Here is a 25490-nt window from a genome sequence, read left to right as displayed (position 1 = left end):
ATCTACTTAAAAGCGCAGTTGTAAAAATACAAATTTGAGATTACGTTTAGCGATACTAAAACAGATCTTTACGTACGATAACTTTTTTCTTTTTAATAATAATATTTTACTCTTATTTTGGTATGAATTTCATGCCAAAATAAGAGTAAAAATATATGCTTAAGACTATAAAATACATACTATTAGTAACATTAACAATATTTAACATTTACGACCAAAAAATAATAGAATTAACCAAAAGAATTGGGCAAATTAAAATTTTCTAAAAATAATCTCAAGAATTACCAAGAATACGTAAGTATTGGTAGAATTTAATTTAAATAGTATCTTTAAGTTAAATCAATATTTTTAATTTCTAAAATGTTCATTCCAAAACCATACAAAATATTTGGAATGTTGATTTGAATAAAAGTCGAATTTATTAAACCTATATTTGTTATAAATTTACTTTATTTGCTTTAGTTTTCTTAGAACTAAATCTTCCAATTGTTTTTGCTTGTATTTAAAAATACTAAACTAAAAAAAGTGTTTTTTACTTCATTTTGATGCTTTACAATAATTTTCTTGGGAACTACTGAAGATACAATTTCGGACCTTTTTTTATATTTCAGGTCAAACATATCATTTAAAATTACAGGTTGACTCAATTATTTATAACCTAAGAATTTTAGTATAATATTATTTTAACTGTACAACAAAAATTAGAGAGAGAAGTATTTTATCAACTCGTAACTCGAAAAGAACGCATTTTAAGATCTTTGTTTATTGCGAAATTTGTTTTATAATTTTAACTTTAGAATCAGTTCTAAAATCATGAAAAACTTTGAAGTAAAAAAAAATTCCTAGCAAAAATTTCATTTAAGTAGAAGAATTTCTCAACTTATTGTAATGTTAAATTTTAACACACACACACACACACACACACACACACACACACATATATATATATGTACAGGTGTTCCGGGACGTATTCACTAAACTTCAGGTAATGATTCAGGTTACTAAACTGAGCAAAAAAGTTCATATCGACGTAAGTCGTATTTTACTTTGTTTTCCTTCTGGACGCCATTATGTGATTTTCAACAAAAACATTATTTCTCAGGAACGGATAAATCTACTTTAGTTAAATTTGGCAAATCTAATACTTATTCTAAAAAAGGAAAAAAATTTGAAAACGACACCTTCAAAAATTTCAAAATTACGCCATCTTTATTTTTTAATTTTCAATATCTTTGTAATTAATTATTTGTTTGATCAAATTTTTACTTATTAAAAATTATATTTTGAACAAAATGACACCTCATTTGTAAAAATCCGTTGACAAATAATCGAGTTATTGCAGAAAATTTACCCGGCAGCACCCTTGCGCACCGTAATCCAAGCTGATAATTTTTTTCCTGTTTATATTTCCTGCACTAATAATAAAAATTATTAATAACAGATAATAATAATAAATTAATAAAAAATTTAAAAATAATTTTTTTTTTGAAAATCACAAAATGGCGTCCAGAAGGAAAACAAACTAAAATAGGACTTATGTCGATATGAACTTTTTTGCTCATATTGGTTTCCTGAATCAGTACCTGAAATTCGGTGAATACGTCCCGGAATACTCCATATTTTTCCCTGTAATCACTAAAAGTGATCCATTACATGAATAAAACGTTTATAATTATCTTTTTACAGAGTTTCATTCTTTCTTATTTTGATAAGGAATCAATTTTTATTTTAATTAATTGAGTGAGAAAAACTATTAATAAAAACACCTGATAAATAAAATAAATTCAGATAAGAAAACGCCATTTTTAAAAAAATAGTGAATTATACCTCGATTAATTTATTCTTCTCATCGAATTTATTTCTACGTAAATACCAGAAACAATCCTGAAAATCTTTGCTGAAATCATAGGTAATTGAAATAGAAATTTACAGAAAACTTACTTTATTGGAGCAAAAGGAAACTACTGCTTTTACATACAGTATAAAATAGAGTATAATTTTTTTAAAAAACACACAAAAACGATCACGTAAAATGAATTGTTATTTAAAATTATCAATACTTGTTAATATAATAGATGAATGACATAATATTGCACGATACAAAAGATAATGGCATAATATGGGTTGATTATTAACTCTTATAAGAATAAATATTTGTAATAATAATTATGAATCCTTGAATTCATTACATAGATCAACCAATGGGTACCCAACAAACTAACTAACAAAATAATATTGGCAAACTACTATTAACAAATATAAAAACATTAGGCAGCGCAGTCTTCTATGATATAGTCTCTTAATCAATTCGTGTATCACTTTATTACAATACGTTAAACGGGCATAACTAAGGTTCTATTCTAAATGTATGTAGTATTGCTGATCGGTCACAGTGCAACGTTGTCTTAATAATTCATTATATAATGTTTTAAATATAATTTTTGTAACATACATTAAAAAAACACGTTTTCAAAATCCGGTAGTTCTAAATACAATTTAAAAAGAATAAATAAATTAGTTAAGAATAAATTGATTTTTTATTAATTGAAAACGTTAATTTAATCACAACATTACAAGAAACAATAGTAAATTTTAAAAGGTAAGTTAAAAATTATTTTTATTAATAATAATAATTTCATTTTACCTTAACAGGAAGAGATAATAAAGGAGCAGAATAAGTTAAGGTATTAAAAATTTTGTTACTCGTATTTATAAAAAAAATGTAATTATTGTTTAAAAATAATTTCTATAAATTTATTATCTAAAAAAAATTAATGTCGTAATTATATAAAAAAAATAATCAGAACTACAAGGCAAAAGTACCATACTTGACTAAACAAATTTCTTTAGTCCAGCGTCAAATTAAATTTTACTTAGCTTTCTTCAATATATACAATCGTACTTTTAATAAATTTTTACTTTATCCATTTATAAATTTACATAAAATCTTTCTTTTTTCTATTATTTTATGAAACAGACCTAAAACTTAAACGTATTATTGCAGAAATAAACCACCAAAGTAAAATAAAATTAAATCAGTAAAAAAATAAATTTCAATCTTTGCGCACTGTTACATTGAACCATGCATCAGATTTTTTTTCAACATAATGTAATATTTATTAACGTTTGATTTTTTATATGAAAAACAGTATTAAATTAATCAATATTTACTTTCGATTATTGACAACGTTCCATTACTTCAAGAACTATTTATTATAATAAATTTGTTCAACCCCATCCATCATAAAATGTATTACTTTGATTTTTTCAGTATAATATAAGAATCTAAATGCAATTATTTGAATTAATTTATTTGTTAATTCATATGACATTTATAGCTTTCAATCGTTAGTATCTTGCAGTAAGATCAAGACAAAACAATAAAACATCAATGTTAGAACAATTTTTATTAATCCCGACATAATCAAACAACATTACGCCAGATTACTTAGAATAATGATATAATAATACTTTAAGTAATTTTAACTAACTTATTTGTAAACTTATACAAAATTTATCTTTTACAATTATTAGCACCTTATACAAGAGAGTAACAAACTAATAAAAAATCTGTTTTATAATAAATCATATCAGCCCCTATCATCGTTAAGTTCAACATCATACGAGTTTTATTTATTTATTAATAGAAAAAACTGTATTTAAATATTATATATATATATATATATATATATATATATATATATATATATATATTCGGAATTATTTTAGAATTACATTTTTTCAGATGTTTTCACAAAACTTACACTATAAATGATGTATTTTTCTTTGAGGAAACCAAATAATATTAATTCAACAATCAGTTGATATTTCTCAGTCCTTAATTTAATCTCTTCTGATACTGATAATTGTACCACCTGGAAAGGTACATCGATAATACAAGAGTTTAATTTCAGATAACTAATTTTTCAAGTAACTATGTTTTTAATCATAAATGAATCTTATCAACGAAAAAGAACAGATAATTGTTATTGGTAATAAACTAACATCAATAACGGCTTAGACAACCGTTTAGAATCCCTAGGTCGTTCTATAAAAAGATGGAGACTGTTCTATTATTCGATTAATGATTTTATTAATTATTATTATTTATTTTTGATTTTGTTTACAACGGTGATGTTCTTTTATAATGGGGTAGGCCAAATCAGAGAAAAAATTATATTATTATTGTAAATTGTGTTTTTAAAATGTTTTATTCCGTAATCAAAACGTAGTATAATACGATTTTGCTTTTTGAGTACAACTGAATCATTGTAGTGGAAGGTCTTTTGGATGTCTTGAAAGGAATTTGTAGATAACTTCTGTAATACATTTCCAAGGGTAGGGATGACGGCAAACTTTTCCTGATGCCAGATTCATTTGATTTCTTTTGCAACATTTTTGACATTTTCTTTGTATGTAATTTTTTAATATCGTAACAGATATTTTTAATATTATAACAGTCAGATTGCTTGCTATATTAGTGATATGAACTGCACATTTCATGGTTCTCGTGATAGGCTGTATCTAATCTGGTAGCCAATATTTTATTATATTTCAGTTACGATTGAATTGTCTCAGTGTATTTTAAACGTGATCTTTTCACTGTTCAATGGGGATATGCCTAACCGGGTTTCGAACCCGGGGCCTTTTATCTGGAGGTCCCGGGTTCGAATCCCAATCAGGCATGACATTTTTTTCTGACCGTGGTCCCGGAGGTTAAAAAAAAATAATAAAAAAATGCAGATGTGAATGCGTAAAATGGATTGATATCTGTAATAAGTTTTAGTAATTTTTTTAATTTTGAATGAATGATTTAAGCCATGCTATTGTGCCCGTCACAATTAAGACTCCATACTAAATGAGATAAGCTCAAAAGTCTCTAAGTGAATTCTTTAAATGTATCAGGTTTAATAATGGATACTTTTAGATAACTCATTCAGTTGTTATTATTAAATTTCTGTTGAAATTAGAATCTGAAAAGTCGTTACAATTATGCATACTTTGCTTATAAAAAAGCAAAAAAGTTAAGTTAATGTCCTATATCTGTAACAATAACATTTTAATGTAATTTACATTATAAAATTGCTAACCACAAAACTAACAACTAAAAATATATAATCATATTTACTGTTCAAAATTAAAAAAAAAAAAATAATTAAACCAACAAATTTCAGTAATTCTCAAATAATATAAATATAACAAATTATACGTTTTGTAAAAGAAATAAAAGTAAAATTCAAATAAAAGTTAATAAGCAAGTGTAAAATATAAAATATAACGCATTAACAAGTGTAATTACAAAAACGATTATTAAAATAAAATTACATTATTTCGATTAACAAGACGCATTAACAAGTGTAATTACAAAAAATATTATTAAAATTCAGTGTGTGTATACTGATATGTATGTGTATGATATATATATTGCCATGAAAAAGACCGATATTTGTCAACCGGTGAATGTTGACACATACCAAATACGTTGGTGAAAGACCAAAATAGTTGCTTATTCGGGCCTTCACCGGTGTATGTCGACATTCAACATGCAGATAGTGAAAGTTGAACAAAAATATTTTTATAAAAAAATTAAGAAAGGGCAAACCATCTGACTATTTATTTGTATCGTTATCATCCATGCAGTTAACACATTTTGTATATCCTGAATGGCCTTTTCAATTTATAAAATCCTGAAAATTTTATTAATTTTTTTATAAATGCGGTGAGTTTATAAAAAAAGTTGAGTTTATAAAAGTTTTCTCCAGTGTTGGAGAATAACATATATAATTTGTAAATTTAACGTTAATTAGACGAGATTATCGAGTGAAGCGAGCATAGGTTATGTTTGGCTTAAATAAAATTAATTTGTGAGATCTTAAACCTCTTCTCTTAAGTTCTTAGAATAGTAAAATTTTGATACTAATACATATATATGTGTGTGTGTGTGTGTGAGTGAGGGTATATGAATTCATCTGAATAAATTTCTTTAAGTCTCAGTATTTTTTAAAAGAAAATATCAAATTTAATATACTCTTAAAATAAAAGTCTGAAATGATAATAGGAAATTAAAAAATGTTTTTTTTCTTCATAGTAATCTTATAAAAATTACTAGAAGAAAAAATGTGAAGAAATTTAGTATTCCATACAAAACTAAAAATATTATAAAAGTCAAACTCGTTTTGAAAAATTGGCTGGCAAATTGGTTTATAATGGTTAGCATGATTGCTCCAGAATCTAGATCATCTGATCTTGGACCTGGCACCTTATCATCCATTTCATCTTCTTATTAAAATACTTGCAATAAATCAAGATTTGTAATTATAATAATTATGTATATACATATTTTTTTATTTTTTATTTTAATTAGAACTTTTAAGAGACATAAATAAATAAATACTTTGCTGAAAACTGCTAAAAACTTCCAAAACTACAAGCAAAATTATGGTTTAATATTTCTCATAAGATTTAGCATACTGATTTACAAACTATTAAAATCTGTGATACATTTCTGAGAAATTCAGCTTCAAAATTTTGAAAAGATTTAGTTGGTTTATACAAAAATAACTTTTGCATTTGACTTAAGCTAGTTCTAACATCAAGAAAATAAGTTTAATGCATAGAAACTCCTCCATCAAAGTCTCAGATAGTGTTACACATGCACGCACACACAATTTAATTTACCCCTACGCTATTCTATGCTTAATTGCGAGTCCGGCGTAGAGAAAGATACTGGCATTGGGTGATTTTTAAATTTCTAAATACAGTTTCGACCTACATCAGAGCTTATCTGTGTTTGTCGATATACACCGGCGAAGGTCGGAATGTAAAATAAATAATATAAGCAAATATTTTGGTCTTTCACTGACATATTTGGTATATGTCGACATTCACCGGAGAATGCTGACTTCTCTAATTTCGGTCTTTCACGATAACATATAATGTTAAACTAAATAAACTGATTAAATTTCGCATATTTTCATAAATATTAAATAAAAACCAACTACGGTATATACGTATTTTTGTATAAATATTTATCTAACTGAATCGTATTAATTTGTAACAGTTCAGTGATCAGGGTTTCCGTATAGTTTTCCTTGTTCTCGTCACGTAAATATCAAAACAGTTTGAATTATTTATTCCTTGCGGAATACCAGACCAAACTATACCTGACTTGTCCTCTATGTCTACGACATATATTATAGCTACGTACTAATCTGACTTTAAAAAAAATACTATTAAAAAATACGAGTAACAGAAATCAACGGAGAAAAAATTAATGTTAATATTATTTACTAGTTAGTAAAAAAAAATTATTCTTAGTTAAGGTTCATGTATTTTGCAAAACAGCTACATTTATTCCTGAACTGTCTGAATTATATAGCGTTTGTTCGGGGAAAAAAGTTATTTATTATTATTAAATTAAATTTCGCATATTTTCGCATATATAAAAAAAGTTATTATTATTTAATAAGGTGAGAAAACATTTGTCAACATTTCAAAAACAACTTTCTACAAAAACATATAAATATATAATACTTTCTTTATTATTCCTTCAAATATTTTTAAGAAAACTTTTACTGAAGTCACGGTGAGGTCGAACCTCCTAATTTTAAGATAAGATCGTTTTACGTGTAAAAAAATTAAACCATTTGTAAAAATTTAGACAAGTATATTAAAAAAAGAATTCTGAAAGTAATACAAATTTTTTCACATTGAAATCAAATACCGATTACCTTAAATTTCTCAACAAGAGAGAATAAATTTGGATCTGACGCTTATTTCCTTACATATCTAATTATTTGTTATTATGATATTAGTTTAATTATATATTGTTTAGTTTGGCAATTCATTCTAAAATATTCATAAATAAAATGTACTATTCGTCCTTCATTTACCTGATTACGCCAAGAAGAGTATAAGGCATTAGAATAGTGCGTTTGTGTCAATTGAACAGTTACATCAATTTTTAGCAAAAAAAGGAACACACCATTACTTAAAATCAGGTAAGATAGGATAAGTGATGAGTTGAAGAAAACAAAATGGAAAAATGTTTGAAGAAAACCCAAATACGTTTTCTCTTATTAAAAAGAAAAATTAAAATTTCTTGAAACTTATAAAACTATTTGGGAAACGAATTTTAAATTAATGTGTATATAGGATTCAACGTGAAAAATTTAAACAAAAAGTATTATTTATCATAAATTATCATGAAAATTTTTAAATATAATTACATAAAATGTTTAGATATTATTAAAATAGATAAGATAAAATAAATCTTCTTAGAATCATTAAGAAGTCTACTGAAATTTTTTTAAACTGTTACTAAAATAAAACAAACTTAAAAAAGTTAGAATTCTTTGTCAAATCTAAAAAATATATCAATTCTCATTAAGGATTTTTGGTAATTTGCCCAACTTCTAAAAGTCGAAATTTAAAGAACAAAAAAAGATTCTAAGATCAAGTTTTATTTTATTGTTATTGCGGTCATTTTTTGTTTTATTAAACGTGCGGTTATTTTTAATTTTATTTTTACTGCCTATATGAAAAAAAACCAAAACATATTCAAAAATGAAACCTGCATTTTTATAAAAATAAAAACGACATAAAGTAACTGCTTCCAAGTGCTGAGACATTGATCTTCCGAAATAGATAAACATGATTGATATAAATAGACCCATGAAATTGTTACGTGGTCCTTAGGCCTAATACATAGATCCTTGAACCTTAATTGTTTTTTTTTTTATTTTTGCACAAAAATATTTTGAACATCAGAAGATAATCCATTAAGATAAAACAACGTGTAGAGTTGTAAACACTACTTTGAGGTTATGTAATGAGAAAATCATAAATAAATAAAAATTCATTTTATATGTATAAATACAGATATCCTGGGAGTTGTTGACCAAACTTAAGAGAACTGATTTCGGGTATCAAAATAAATTAAAAATTCACGTGGCCGAATGCTCTTTCTCCCTTCATTTGTTCTGTTCACTTCTTCTTCCATTATGGCCGCCTAAGGACCACGTAAGGAAAAATTTTCATCTACTCCTTCGTTGTTTCCTTATCTTTCAATACTCTTTCTTTCATCTTTTCGCTATGTGTTTTTTTTCTTACCTCGGACCACTTTGTTTCAGTTCTCTTATCCTTCTACCTTGGAATTCTATTTTTCGTACTTTTCTACGAAACACATTTTTTCTGTTAATTGATCCTCTTTTATGGGTATGCTTGTTCTCTCTAGATCTTTTTTGATTTCTTGGATCCAGCTTGGTGTTAACTTTTTATCCAAAAGGTACTTGAAACTCTGCTTCGTTAGCTGTTCTAATTCATTCTACGAGTATATACGCGCTCATAGAAAATCAATCTTATTTTTCTCATTGTTCCCGAAAATTTTTCTATGTTTTTATATATTTCATCATTATTTCTTACTTAAGTTTTCTAAAGAGTGTTGACATATTAAGTTGAAAAGCTTTACAGAAATTAATAAATCTTGAACCATTTTTGTTGTTCTATTATGCCCTGAATATTCACCAATTACATTTTTTAAATTTCTTTCTCTGCCTATTTGTTCATTGAAATCACCCAAACGTATTTAAATATTTAACTACGGAATATTAGATATTTCTTCTTTTAAAAGATCCCAGAATTCTTCTTTTTGTGGATTTTTTCTGTTGCCTTCTTCTATGGGGGCGGGACAATTAATGACGGAGTAATTTTTGTTTTTACATTTAATTGTGAGAAGAGACAGCCTTTCGGAACTGGATTTAAATTCTACTACAATATCTAATATTTTCTTGTTTATATAAAAAGCGGTACCTAATAATGGCACATTTTTCATAATTATGATTGCAGGTTTACCATTAAAAATTCTATAATTTTTCATATGTTACATTTTCATCTAAAAACCCAGTTTCTTTTACTGCTAAAATTTGGATCTGATTTTTGTTTGAAAGTATTTCTAATTTTTTTGTTTGCCAACTTTTCATGAGGAATTATAATGTATCAAAGAAGTATTTCTTTTTAAATTTTAATCTTAAAGAAAGATTAAAATTAATTTCTAATAATTATACACTTGCACTAAATTCCAATGTAAATTTCATCTACAAAATAAATACATTTTTACCTTTGAAGATTCCAAAATGATGATCATTAAAACTTTTTAATTATTATATTACTTTTATTGAATTATGTTATCAAATAACACGTTAAACCTTTTAATATTTCATTTGTTCAAACTGGTGATAAACAGCTGAGATGTGGCTGAAATCGCAAAAATTATTTAGTGAGAAGAAATTATTTATTATAATTTTCACTTACTGAATAAAAATAAATAATTTCTATTATAAGTAAGTAAAAACAGATATGGACTGAATTTATGAAATCCTCCTCGGTTATTTTTCGAGAATGAAAAAATTAAATTAAAAGAAAATAGTAATAAAACAAACTTTAATTAACAGTAAAAAATCTTACTTTTCTTTTTTTATAATTTATTATTATTATTATCTTTTAAAAATTATTATCATTTAATTATTAAGTAATTGAAATTGTAATATTTTTTTTAGTAGATAAAAAGCTCCTTTGAAATTAACTGTGCTTAAAATTTATTCAAAATTTTTATGTTTGGCTAAATATTTTTTCATACATGTATAACTAAATAGATTTTAATATCCACGTGAAGAAAATACATTTTTTAATATAAATGTAAAAGGGCAACAAATCAAAGGGTTATCATCACTTTTATTTAAAGGTTTACTTGAGGTCATACCAACAGCTGTTTGCTATATATGGATAGATTAGACAAAAATACTATTAACATTCAGAATTGAAAAATAAATAAAAATAATAGCAAATTATAATATTACAAAAAAATAAATCTGATTCAAGGACTAATGTTTCGTAGTAAAAAAGATCGTATTGCATTAGAAATATGTGTAAAATGTAATCACTGATTAGATACAAGTCTGTTACTGTGTCTGTTTCTAACATGAAATGGTCTGTATCACGTGATACATGCAGCTATAAATTGGTAAAGATAAAGGCTACTGTTCTAGAAACAGTTTAAACAATATATAGAATGATAAAGATAACCCTTATCACAGTCAGGGTTAAGTGCCAAATTTATTGTTCATAAATCAGGTAAAATTAAAATATTGATAAAAGTAATTAATAAAAAATATAATGTTTATGAAATTATCTTTTTTCAGGTATAAATGTATGCAGATAAACCAATAGCGTATGAAGAAGCTCTATCACGTTGCGGTATGTAAGAAAAACAATAACTTAAATCCTACATCTAAATAGAAATAAATTAACTGAAGTTATTAAAAAAAACATAGAAATTGAAAAACAGAAAACAATATCACCGCCAACATCTTCATTAAAAACTCTGTCTATAAGCATGTCCCTGGCCTCACTGATGTTTCTTCCGTATTTTTTATTCCAAATTATTTTCTTTCATTGTTTAATAAGGTCTATTTTTATTCCTTTTCAATTATTAATAATTTTTACATTTTGATATACTATTTTTCTTTTGAACTCTATTATTATTACTTTTTCTTATTAGAATTTAATATAAGTAATTACATAACAATTTACTTTACCTTGCAAAAAAAACTAATTTCAAGAAATTAAACTTAAAATAAAATAAAAATGACATAAATTTTCATAGATGACATGAAAAGAAATAAAAGATTTCAAAGTACTGGAAAAAAGTGTGATAATAGATAAATCACTGGAGATACAGGCCTGCTTTATTGTTATCATTTTGTGATGAAATATAAAAACTGTTATAGTATGAAACTTTTTTGACTGGGTAATAAATAGGTTTTAACAATACCTTACAACTTAACAGTATTGTTAAGTTTAAAATGTACCATTCTGCCTGACCCCTGTGGCAAAGTGGTAAGATTTCTGCCTAATTCAGAAGGTTATGGAGCAAAATTTGATGTCATGATTGGCATTTTTTCATTCACCACAAAATTCATTTCAGAGGAAAAGAAGCCTATACTTTGGCTGTCAGCCTATACTTACAATTGTAAATAAATATTGTAAAAATCATAAAAATAAAAGTTTAATTACTTTAATATATGAATCAGGTTTTTTTAGTTAGGTAACTAACTGTTTTATAGTTAGGTAAAAGACAACTAACATGTATTACATGAGCTACTAACTATAATAATCATGTTAAAGGTTTATATTTCTGGTAATAGAATTAGTATCAATTAATAAATTAGTAACCAGATTCTAACCTTGATCTTAGTATCTTGTATATATTTTCATTTACTAATCATTAATAATATATATAAAGATGAAAATTTGTAAGTTTTTTAAACAATCATATTTAAACAGCCATAGTCTAAGGCATTGGTTTACATGGGCTGTTTTTAATCTAAATAATTTGTATAGTTGTATAAATGAAATTTTCATTTAGCAACAATTTAAAAAATGTAAATCCTAATACTTTCGAAGCTGTTACTCCATCTTCAGGGATTTTCAGGGATGTTAATTTAAATTCAAATTAATAATCGTTTTTAAAATTAAACTATTATGTTTATAATAGTCGGTCGTCAAGAATAAAATTAATTTGTACATCAATATGACAGTAACGTCATGTTTGTAAGATGTTTATGAATATTTGCCAAATGCTTAGTAAATTAAGTTGTATAGTACCTGAAAAAAAAATGAAAAGTGAAATTGGTTTGTATTCAATGATGATTTATAACTAAACAGGGTTGAAAGAAATGTTTCATATAAATAACTCAATTCATTTCAGAACAATATCATTTTAGTAATTTAAATGTCCTCATTGGAGTATTTATGTACTAAATAATAAAATTTTATCAAACCACTTTGCAAATACATTCAAATTTAATATGTACTTAAATTCTTAGTTATAAATATCACATCTGTTTATAGCTATATCACATCTATTATTATAGCTATTAATAATAATAATGTAATGTAATTTAAAAATAAAAAAAGAAAGAAGGTAAAACTGCACATCAGCCTATAATTGTCAAACAAAATAAATAAATTAATTCTAAAAAATAGAAAAATAAGAACTTATGAAACATTATTTTTTTGACTATAAAACTTAGTAGTTTGTCCAAATAACAAAAAGATTACCCGCTAACATAAAAAAATGTAAGTTAAATTTTTATTTTTTTTCTTCTTTTTTTTCTAATGATTAATTCAATATCAGCTTGAATATGAAATGGAAATTTTTGTAGCATATGAAAAATGCCATGCTTGATTGGGATTTGAACAAAGAACCACTGGATGACCTGATACAAATCACAGATTACTACGAAAAATGACAAACAACCTTTAACACAGACATTTATCATAAGACAGATTAGATTAGAAATGTTTAAGAGTAACAAGCAACTCTTGCTGGACTTAATAGGGAAAGTAGGAGTTTAATGATTAGTTTAATGGTTTTCAAATATATGGTTAGCATTTAAACCCACAATTTTCCAGCTGATAATCAGCTCTTTATTCTATTCACATGGGTACTGGCTGTGAAGTGAATATGATTTATAAATCATTATTAATTATGTTTTATTCATGTATCAACTAAAAACACTGAAATATAAATAATGTGGATCAAAGATAAAAACCTCATCTGGAGACAGAAGCCATGTTGCTTGCTCTTTTTTATTATATATGATCAATATATTTATTCTACATTAAAGTATTTCTATCATTAGAAAATAACAGTTTTACTTTTTAGATTGTATATATATATCTTTTTTTGTATTTAGATATCGATACTTCTGAACTGTCTTTCTCAAACGTAACAAGCAACTCATACAAGGCTTATTAAAGAAAGTGAAGTGATTTCCTTCTCCCTTCTACACTGTGGCAAATATATTGATGCACACTGACATGTCACCAAAAAGCAGAAGAGATTCTGTTCTTCACTCTTTTCACTAAAGGGACTGGCCATAAAATGAACATCGTTACTCTCAGAAAAAGCAATTCTAACGAGTGCTTGCATCTTGTATATGCTCTTTAAGTGCTTTAATACATTACAGCTATAACATAGAATTGGACAGATACTATAAAGAAATAAATTAATGTACTCTTTCTATCAAGAAACATACACTATTTACATTACTACTGCTTAGTAGGAGACCATTATAATTAAATGTAATTAGGAAATAAAGCCTTCTATGGAATTTCAGTAAATTGAGAAAATTTTTGACAAGGAAACAATAGAAAGGCAAACTACCAAGTAGTTCAACAAGCCAAAGAAGATTAAAAAAAAGCAACGGTAGAAAGATACAAACTCATAGAGACAAAGACAAAAACTCAAAACATGTGAAAGATTCTAGAATAAAATAAGAACAAAATGGACCCAGCAAAGAATACTCATGAAAAATGAAAAAGTAGTGGAAACAAAAAAAAGAGATGCCAATAAGTGGGACTATTTATTGTGGTCCTCAGAGGCTGGTGTCAATCCAGAAAAAAATTATCTAATGAAACTCTTTGTTTACTTGCAGGCTATGGAAAATTACAAAAAAGAATCACATTTGCCGGAGCAATGTGTTTATTGTGTTCGTATGTAGCAGTAGGTATGATATCATTTGTATTACCAGCATCACAATGTGATTTGGAGTTAACATCAAAAGGCAAAGGAACACTTATAGCATCTGGTTTTATAGGTATTTATCACTAACAGTTATAATCAATTTTTTTTATTAAATAATTAAAGATAAATTTAAAATAAAAGAAATCCATTAATATTCATAATGAAAAGATCATGATTAAGACCATAAACTGGATCTCTTATGACTTGGTGGGTTAGTAAAGCCTGGAAAATTTCAAGAATAATTATCCTGGAAATTGAAGGATATGAAGTCACAATGAAATTTAATTGCATATTGGTGGCTTAAGTTAAACCAATGAAGTTACCAACTGTATGTCGCCAGAATTGTTACAACTAATGACCACAAGAGTTTATTTAAAAAAATAAATAAAAATAGAAATTTTGAATATTGTATTTTATGGCTAATTTACTATTGCATATTTTAAGAATATAAATCTCACTACTGTTAATGAAATCTGGTTAAGATGTAAACTGTACCCATTTACAATCTTAAGTTCCCCTAAACATCTCAGGAAGTAGTATTCTGTACCCTATAATACAAGGATTTAGGTTAGGGTAATAACAGATAAAGCTATATTTTTTAACAACTTCCTCTAATTTTCTGAAGTTAAATAACATCAGCTGAAATTTCTATTTGTTTGGATTGCAACATGTGATAATGAATATCAAGCAGTCAATGTTCTTGCAAGAAAATAAACAGTAAATAATAATGCATTTTAATTCTGTATGGTTCGATTAATAATCTGATGACCTACATGCAGAGTAGTAGTAGGAACTTTGCTTTTAGAGCAAAAGTTTCTAGTTCCAAAAAGCTGTACATGCCAATCAGGCTTAACTCTTTTTACATGTTACATATCTCATTCCTTCATCAAAAAAGTTTCTAATTAACAAATTAAAAATTAAAGCGACAAAGCTGTCAAACTTTACAGTAAGAAAAAATGAAAACTTAATGATACTACAATACTAACATTCCAAACATAGAATACACACCATGTTGTGTTCACAATGTTGTTTAGTAAGATGGATATGATGAACAGACTACTATGTTTTAGTACCTATTCAAATGGAGAATTATTCATTAACACACCAATCAACATCAAATGTGAAGAGAATTGTTTTTGAATCTATCCTTTCTTAAGAACATCTAATAGGCCTATATTAAGGAAAATCTAATAAATATAGATACACAATAAAATAAACTTATGTAACATTGTATTTATAATTGCACAATAAATATGGAGCACAACGTTATTATGAAATTTTTATTTGAACTCAGTCTGAAAACCATAGAATGTCTACATAACAGTGACACCTGATAAATGAGTAATTTAACAAGTAAATCAATATTTTTTAACAATTTTTGAAGTTGATATTTTGTGGATACTGTATTAACCCAATCAGAGAAATGAACTTATATTCGAATAAACTTCAACCAAAATTTCCAACTGCTCACAAAATTGGGTGTTGGGTATATAACAGGAGGTTGCTAATTGTCCAGCTAAGTCACTACACAACACATCACACTCCATGTACATACTATTTATATTTGCTGTACTTTATGAATGTAAATATAAATATACAGAACAATTGATGTAATATAAATATTCCTTAAACCTTTCAATAATATCAGGAAGCAATATAAGCTCAAAAAACATAAAAAAGTAAATTCACTTCTGGGTTGACTAAAAAATTTGAAACAAATTTAGAGTTATTTTTGTTTCAATAAACATTATTAATATTGCATTAAAAAAAACATAAGATTTATACAAAATGTATAAATTTTTTTGTTTTTGGGTTTGTTTAAAATTAGACGTGTCCAATCAAATTTATCACTTTTAAAAAAAATAAAAAAGTAGTTTACAATAGTATCACCATCAGTTAGGAACATATGAAAAAATTATTATTAAAAAAAATAATAAATAAATAAAATAAAAATAGACTTCTTTGCAGTACAGGTGTAATGACTTATTCAGACTCTATTTCTCTACTTATAAGGTCTCATTCAGGTTTGATTCTGGTAGGTTCTGGAAAATATCTGAGTCATTATTATTTTATTTGTTCAAAGTTGATGATGAAAACTATTTACTTTTTTAAATACCCTTTTACAGATGATTTTTTAAATTTTATAAATATGTATGTTTTTGCTAAAGATGTCAACAAAAAGGGTAAAATTTAAATAAATATTATGACAGTTTATGATACTATATTAAAGATGTTTTTTATGGTATGTTGTATTTTTGAGGTATAATATTGAGCAGTCATTTATGGGGTTTCCTGTCAGACACATTAGGACGTCAATATATTCTAACAAGATGTCTGTTAGCTGATGGCCTATTATACATCTGCACAAGCTTTGTGCCAAATTATTGGTTATTCCTTATAATGAGATTACTCAATGGATTTTCGTAAGTGTTACTGTAATATGTAAATATTTAACATTTAACTTTATTTCTAGTCTCTTCCTGGTGTTAGTGCTAAAAATGCAATAGTTTTTAAAACATAATTGGTTTATAACATGTAGTCTTTATTAGTGAGTATCTCTGATTACAAATCTATTTTGTTTAAACGTGATATCTTCAACAATTACAAGAATACTGGACAGGAATCTTTCCAACAAAACTCAATACTAATTTAATCAAATCATTTTGACTACATTTCTTTCAAAAAGTCAAACTTAACTCAAATTTCAATATGTTTCCACACTTCTTTGCAAGGTAATAAATAATGATGAATCTTAACATGGGAGTTTAGTAGGATAAAATTTGTGATTAATCAAACAGATTCAACATTTTTCTATCTCATCAAAATTGTATACTTTAATTCAGTATTTCACTATTCCATACTTTTCCCTATTCATGTTCATAATAGTTGTTACCATATTCTATGCTATAATTTTTAAAACACATTCCAAGCACTGCAAGATGGTTTTCTGATATACTTATTCAAATAAATTAATCTTAAATTATTTAAAACATACATATGTTTAAACACACTTCATGATGACTTGACAAATCTCAATAATTTCTATTGGATTCCTAGCCACACAAGAATTCCAGGCAATGAACTAGCTAATTAGCCACCAAATAAACTTTTAATCTGTCAACCAATACAAATAAGTAAAAAAATTCATATCAGTACGTAGTAATACGTTATAAGATTATGTCAGAAATGGGTAGGTTTGCTACTCAATGGATAAAAAATGAACTGCCCAATCATTTACCTGAATGGATTAAGAAAAACTATGGTAAAGTCTTGATCAGAGCAGTGACCACAAAATACACAATAACTGTAAAATAAAAAATAACAGTGGTTAAAGTCCATACTAATAATTAAAAATACAAATACCTAAAATAATTGTAAATTAAGTATATGATAATAATAAATAACTTAAATGTAACAACAATTCAGAAAATGCTAATGAAAATTATTTGAGCATATATTTATATTGATGTTAAAAAGGTGCAAAAAATTCAAGTTTTTTTTAAAAATTAGCTATTAAATAGTATTTCAGTTTTTTTTTTTTAAATAAGATAAAAAACGTTTCTTTAGTTGCTACATATAACTGTTCATTGTTTTACAGATCCTGTGGAGGAGTTGTTTCAGCATGGGCTTATATTGGTGAATTTCATACTGATAAACATAGAACAAGAGCTATTATGATTGCATCAGTAGTGGGTTCATCAATTTACTTCTTTTTACCATGTAAGAATTAATTCTGTAACACAACAGTTATAGACTCACAATTTGTATCACTGACAAGCAATGAAGAAAATTTTAAATTATTAATTTACAAGCCTTTAAAATAAACAACAGTTAACATTATTTAATTAAAATAAAATGAAATTATGATATATGCTCATTTAAAAAAAAAATAATAATTGTTTCAGGTCTAGCATGGCTAATATATCCATTAAAGATTAATATACCTATATTTCCTGGATTAATATTCAGATCATGGAGACTTTTCTATACAATATGTGGCATTCCTAGCCTATTGACATCTTTACTAATGATGTCACTACCTGAAAGTCCAAAATTTTTATTAGCCGTAGAAAAAAGAGAAAAAGCTATACAAGTTTTACAATACATTTATTCTGAAAATACAGGAAAACCTGCAGATAACTTAGAGGTAATAAGGTTACTCTTTTTAATAAGATATAATTTATTAGCAATAAATAGTCAATACTTTAAAATTATCATTTTATACATATAGTTTACACATCTATGTGAATTTGCCTCCTCCAAACAATGATAAAGAAACATATAAAATAAAGTTTGTAACTTCTAAATTGACAGAAATCCAAACAATGATCTCAGTTAGCTCTTTTTTTTAAATCTGTAATTGTTTAATGATATATTTATTTAATTTAAATTAATTATGCATTGTAGGTAAATTAATTTAATGGATAATACAGCATTCAATCTGCCCTGCTGCTGCTACTATATAGAGTTTTTACAAATTTGCTTATAATTTAATTAAATTAATGAATTAATTTTTAGAGTTAGAGCCATCAAAAATTTTAATTCCATATATAACAATGGAATTTGTTAATTAATTCCAAAATTAATCAATTGCAAAAAGTTTTATCCAAACTGATTAGTGTTTATCAGTGCATGGTCTCAAAAACAGCACTGAGTACTCTAAACTCATGTAATATGTCTGTGATTTTACTCTTAAAATCGGTCTGCAGCAAGATACTCTATTGAGTGTACTTAAAGTAAATAATGGAGTATCACAGATACCTCTTCCCATATTTGAAGTCCAAGGCCAAGCTGGACTACTTACATTTTAATGATAATGAATCTTTAATACTATCTCACAGCCATCAATTAATTTAACCCTAATTTTCAACCAATTCTAGCCTGGTGGTTCCAGGAAAATAACAAGCCATAATTGTAATAATTATACAAAAAAAGGGATGCATCAGTCTATAGAAAGTAGAGAAATTGAGTTAAATTTGAATAAGTTGAAATCCATGTTTGTTAAATTGACAATAATTTGAAAACAATTTCTCTTTGGAAATGTTTATTCAGTTAGTAAAATGAGAAATCAGAAATTTATATTATCGGAGGAAAAGGTGAAAAAAAAAAAGGTTTACAAAAGCTCTCACTCAGGGAAGTAAATCATAATATTAACTTGTGTTCAGTTTAATATTAATTAATTATCCACAAATGGCTCAGTATTTTGCACAGAGGATAATAAGATAATTTAAAACATAATAACAGAACTTCAAATCAATTTCTAAATACAGTAGTGTGTGGAAATTTGTTTTGAAGTTGTACTACAATCCTTTACTTCAGAATCTTGATATATCCATCATTTTTAATATAATATCTATCAGAAGTAATGAACAAGGGCCTTCAAATATGAAACAACACCAAAACATTTTTTTCTGGGGGTGTTTAACTGATTGTTGAGTATTTTCGGGTATTTTAATTTTTCATTTGAAGCTTTTTTAACATATGGAACCCTTTGCCTCTGAACATAAAAATGTGACTCATCGAAAAAAAATTTGTCCAGTCTTCTTTGGCCCAGTTAGCATGTCCTTTGGCTCAAAAAAGTAGTTTTTTGCACATTACAGGTGTTAAAAGCTGCTTTTTAGCTGGCCTATGAGCTTTCCATCTAGCTGCAGTAAGTCGGTGTCTAAATGTTGTTACATGTAAATTTGTTCCACTGGCTGCTAATTCTCAATTTAAGTTTACAGCAGATAATTTTGGTTCAAGTTTACTTTTTCTCACTAATAATTGATTCTGTGTTGGAGAATTTTTTTTTACGGCTACATTTGCCTTTTCTTTGAGGTTAAAAGAAACCAGTTTCTTTAAATTTCTTTAAAATAGCATTCACTGTCCCTAGTCTAACACCACACTCAAAAGCTATATGTCGTATCATACTGGTATGCTCAGAAAGAGAAATAATTATTGAATGTTTTCTTGGAGTTATGTCCATTATTAATATTCAAAACAAAAATTAATATTCAGATTAATATTAATATATATTAATATTCAGAAAAAAATAAGAAAATAGGATTTTGTAATAAAAAACGAAATTAACTTTTACAAAACACCATTTATAACATGAAAATTGTTAAACAGCCAAAGAACAATAACCTGACATAACACAGGCAACTTAAAGAATGAGTGTGGTCAAGCAGTGTACCTACAACATAGATATAAAAAAAATTCCCTGTGTTCTTATTAATTTGTATGCTACTATAGTAAAAAATAAAATTTTTTTGAATTCTTTTAACTCTAACTTAAAAATTAGCTATAAATTTAAATTACAACAATCTATTCTTAATTTATCACCAACTTCAAAAAATCTATGGTTTAAGCAGAATTTGCAAACGTTTTATCTTTTGCTGTCAAAATATTTTTAAAATATTAATTTTATTTAAAATTTGTGTAGGTGAAAAAAAATTGTATTTTAGAGAAGAAAAAACTTGAACTTTATATAAATAAAAAAAAAAAATAATGAGAAAAATAATAAAAGATACATCTATTGAGCTCTGAAATGAAGGAAATAATACATTCTTGCATATTCCCTCAATTCAGAAAGCTTTATCTCACACTCAGCAAGTCTTTTAATGTTGTGTCTCTGCATTATTTTTACTTCCTTGTACGAAGTAAAGGAAGTATTGTGATCGTGAAAAATATCGGTTTTCAGATTTCAATGAAAATATCCATTTTAATAACTGAATTATTCTTGAAATAATCCTCAACATTACAATAATAAGTTAATGAAAATGTTGTTTTATTTCACAGTTAAAAAACATACGTCTTTGTCAATGTGTTTACTCATTGCCTATAAAAAATGCAGCTTCAATAAACCAAAAATAAACTTAAAATTACAGTAAAAATTATCTTAAGATGTTATTTTTTTAGTTGTTTAAAACAATTTCAAAATGATCTACACAATTAAAATCAAATAATCTAGAATTCTAGAATTATATATTTCTAAATTTGATTCTTTAATTCATATAGATTTATATTTGTTGCTATGTAACTTTTGGACTATCCTAATTCCAGTTAATGAATACTTCACCTGCTTCCTTTTTTCCCTGCAAGACATTACCATGAATCTGATCAATATATTGTTGTTCTTTGTTAACATTCACAAAGTTAATCATCATCTATAATATATACAATAATTAGACATTACTTATTAAGGAAGATTATAATAAGATCATTACGAGTACTGCAAAATACTGAGTGCTTAAACTCCAGCTAATGGTTGTTTTAAAATCAATTTGTTTTAATGGCATACATTATGCAACTAAATTACACTGATGCAATTATTTTCAGAAAATAAGAATTTGAAATAATTATAAATCTTTTAAACAACTTTCATGTTAAAACTATTATTTATAAACATAGTATAATTATTAAGAAACTACACCAAACAAATACTAACTTATTCTAGAGAATGTTATATGATTTCAGTTAGCTTTGTCTCTGCAGAGTGATTTCAACCCATGGATGTTGGAATAACTTTATTAAATATGAATATTAATAAATTGTTAGTAAGTTTATGGTAAAGTGTGAGAGTGTATGTAAGTTTCTTTTTTTTAAGTATTTGAATTATACAAGGCCTCCCATAAGTTTTTGAACTCATTATTCTGTGCTTCTGATAGATATCAAATTGTCTCATAGCAATGTTACCATTCTGATAAGAGGATATTTTATTGTTTTTGTATATTAAAAAGATACTGTTGCGACAATTCCAGAGGTGTAATTACAATAAACAAATATTAATTTTTTCATTTAACTCTGCAAAAATAGCTGTACCTGTGCCAGTTTCTTCATTTTTTTCTAGACCTTGCCACTGGGTAATAATGAAAAGATCTTATCCTCCTTTCTTCTGGAAAGACAGTGTGAGAGAGAGAGAGAGAGATCCCTCTCTCTCTCTTCCAAAATTTCCTGAATATGCATTAACAGAGGTTCTCAGTTCTTGTATGACTACTCCAGGGTAGTCTCTGTTTTTCTCAACCAATATGTTCCTGATCTCACTAGAATAATTTCTAGTTGGTAAACCCTTAAACAGATTTTATAAATTTAATTTTATCAGTCTTCATCTAGATGCTGCCATCCAAATGAACCACGCTAACATACAAAAAAAAACTACTATCATACACTTTTAAATTGTATATCCTTTTTAGTCTTTTTCTTGTTTATAAAACTACAAACCACTTAAAATCTCTTCATTTAACATAATACACATTAATAAAATCCTCACAATACAATTTTATTAACTTTTGTATTTAGATATTATGTAAATTTTTCTATATCAAAAAAAATTATGCATTCCCATTAATTCATAAGACATGGACACACTCAAGTAGACTTAATATATTTTATGAAAAATTTAATCTAAACTTTTCTCAGCAAAAGAGCAACAGGAATATAGTTAGTAAAAAAAAAAAGATTGGGACAACCTTTCTATTCAATGAATCTTGCTACAGTGGACTTATCTCTTTTCTACATTAAAAGAAATATTTTTACAACAAAAGTAATTTGATTGCACTGTTAAAAGGCATTCCAGGAAACCACTTTCAAACTGCTTTGAGAAGTACATAGGGCTTTTACACTGAAGGAAAGGATTTTTTTGACAGGAATTTTATCGATTATCATCAACAAAACAAAGTAAATTTATTAAAATGGGTTCAAAAACTTACTGTCAGACCTTGAATAATACGAAACTGCTATTTAAAAAAAATCAAAAAAAGAAAAATTAAATAAGTTTTATATATAATATATTTCCATGTAAACTAGTTAAACTGAATTATTGAAATCTATAAGAATTACAAGGAACGTTTTCTAATTCCCTATGGAAGCAAGAGAATTAACTGTAATCCAGTACAATTTTTTATTTTGTTTAACATACACATAAAAATATTTACTTTTCACAGGTTAACCATGTAGTAATTGACGAAAGAGAAAAAGTTACAAAAACTAACCGTGACTTAATGAAAATAACAGCATTTTTACTTCAGATGTGGCATCAAACAGTTCCTCTATTTAAAAAGCCTCTGAATTTCAATTTTGCATTAATATGTACAATGCAATTTATACTGTACTTTTGGTGGGTATGTAATCATATAATAATGAACATAAAAAACACCACACATATCACAAATAACACATGCATGCAGAAGCTTTACATAAGAAAATAAACAAAATTAAATTTCTTAGCTAAGTAGGCAACAAGAAAGCTATTCACAAGTCATTAATACTAGTAATCACAAATACCAGTAATCATCATTACCAACTGGCTTTTACAATCAAAATGGTTTCTCTATCTCATTCTGAGAATCTGGATGAATAATTTATAGCTAGACTGTAAATAAAATTCATAATTATTGAAATGAGCAGGATTCTATTTAAGGAGCTTCAGCATGTTTTTGGATATTTATCATTAGGAGAAAAATAATTTTTGTTCCAGCATGTATTTAAGCTGATTAATGTATAAATCATCAGTAAGATGTTGCCCTCATCCTCTATAAAATTGTCTAATTTCCTGTGTTATGAGAATAATACGTACCTGCTATGAGGGTGTTTACAAGCTATTCTCTTTGGGCAAGGTTTGCCTTGTTCTGTGGTTGTTCCAAGGGTAATTCATTCAACTCCTCATAATTCTTGATCCCTTTTTCCCCCAGTTTGGATTTTTAACAAGTAGATCGCTATAATATGTGAGGCCATGTATATAACTAGTGTATTTTTTGTACAGATTGGTAGGGGTAGATTTCTATCAACTTTTTTAGAAAGTGATTCTTATCTAGTGATTGTTCAAGAGGCTTAATCACTAATTAGCAGTACTTATTTGTAAAGTCAGGCTTCCAAATCCCTTGAAAATAAACAGTAAAACAACTCTTGTAAAACAGTAATGTCTATTTCTTCTTATTTCATTGCTGCAGCCATTTACTTGTTCTTGCAAAAGGACTATGATATTTTAAATTTACATCCAGATAAAAGTATCTTTCTCTCCCTCTCTTTTCTGGTCAGGATTTCTACCATAAATCATTCTACTCTTACCAATACATCTTTCAGATGTCTTTTTTCTGCTATTCTTAATAAGTTTTTGTTGTTTTCTCTTACACACTTTCATTTTATTTTGGGGATCCATATCATTAATTGTATATGTTTCTTGCAACATGTTTTTATGTTTTGTGTCTTGGTACTTTCCATTCTTGATCTCTTACCTCAAGATCAATTCATTTACAACTATTTACTTTCTATTTCTCTTTTGGTCAGTATTAGTACCTCTATCCAATATCTGTATTTTAGCAACCTATATCAGTGCAATGTATTTATTTATATTATTAATTATTGCAGCATTTTTCCTTTATCATTAACCTTATTAGGCAATACTGTTTAATCTTCAAAAAGATATTAAAAAAAGAAATGATCAATTAATTTTTATAAAAAATTCACCCTTTTTTAATATATTGTAACATCAAACTGAAGCTCAATTACAATTACTGTTTGTTTTTTTTAGACACGAGAAATGAGTTATAAAACATGCCAATATTGAAATTATAATTTAACTAATGGCATGTAATAGGAATGCTGAAATTCTTCAAATAGAAAAGAATGTCTAATTTTAAAACTAGATAAGAAGATTAATTTAATTTAAAAAGAACTGAAAATAATCTCAAAACAGCTTTTTCTATGTGAAGTCAATTACTTCTCATGTCTTTAATTTCCTTTCTTCTTCTTTTTATTCAAGTATCCTTTTGGTTACCTTACTATAAATCTGACTCATCTGCATGAAACATTGGGTGTTCACTTGTAAGAATGTATATAAAACTGCTACTATTAGGTATAATAAGATAATTATAGAGAAAGCTTTTTAAAGAGAAAATTGGAAAAAGTAAGTTAAATTTATCAG

General features: G+C 26.2%; 1 protein-coding gene across 3 annotated transcripts in view; it reads left to right on the top strand.

Annotated features, from left to right (window-relative positions):
* The first annotated feature begins 2306 nt into the window (after positions 1–2306).
* The window catches only part of LOC142325987 (synaptic vesicle glycoprotein 2C-like), a 33392-nt gene continuing 10208 nt past the window's right edge, over positions 2307–25490 (top strand). Inside the window, exons 1-7 of one of the 3 annotated variants that reach the window (XM_075368016.1) lie at positions 2307–2599; positions 11199–11253; positions 14499–14660; positions 16848–17010; positions 18186–18307; positions 18493–18734; positions 23512–23684. In XM_075368016.1, the coding sequence (XP_075224131.1) occupies positions 11205–11253; positions 14499–14660; positions 16848–17010; positions 18186–18307; positions 18493–18734; positions 23512–23684 (911 nt within the window). In that variant the 5' untranslated portion in view covers positions 2307–2599; positions 11199–11204. Of the gene's footprint in view, positions 2600–7902; positions 8001–11198; positions 11254–14498; positions 14661–16847; positions 17011–18185; positions 18308–18492; positions 18735–23511; positions 23685–25490 lie in introns of those variants that run through there. The other 2 variants (XM_075368014.1, XM_075368015.1) reach the window with 2 other exon arrangements.

Source organism: Lycorma delicatula, chromosome 6, assembly GCF_047948215.1.
Source record: "Lycorma delicatula isolate Av1 chromosome 6, ASM4794821v1, whole genome shotgun sequence".
Classification (NCBI taxonomy): domain Eukaryota; kingdom Metazoa; phylum Arthropoda; class Insecta; order Hemiptera; family Fulgoridae; genus Lycorma; species Lycorma delicatula.
The sequence above is the reverse complement of the archived record's forward strand: the minus strand, read 5'-3'. Positions and strand labels throughout refer to the sequence as shown.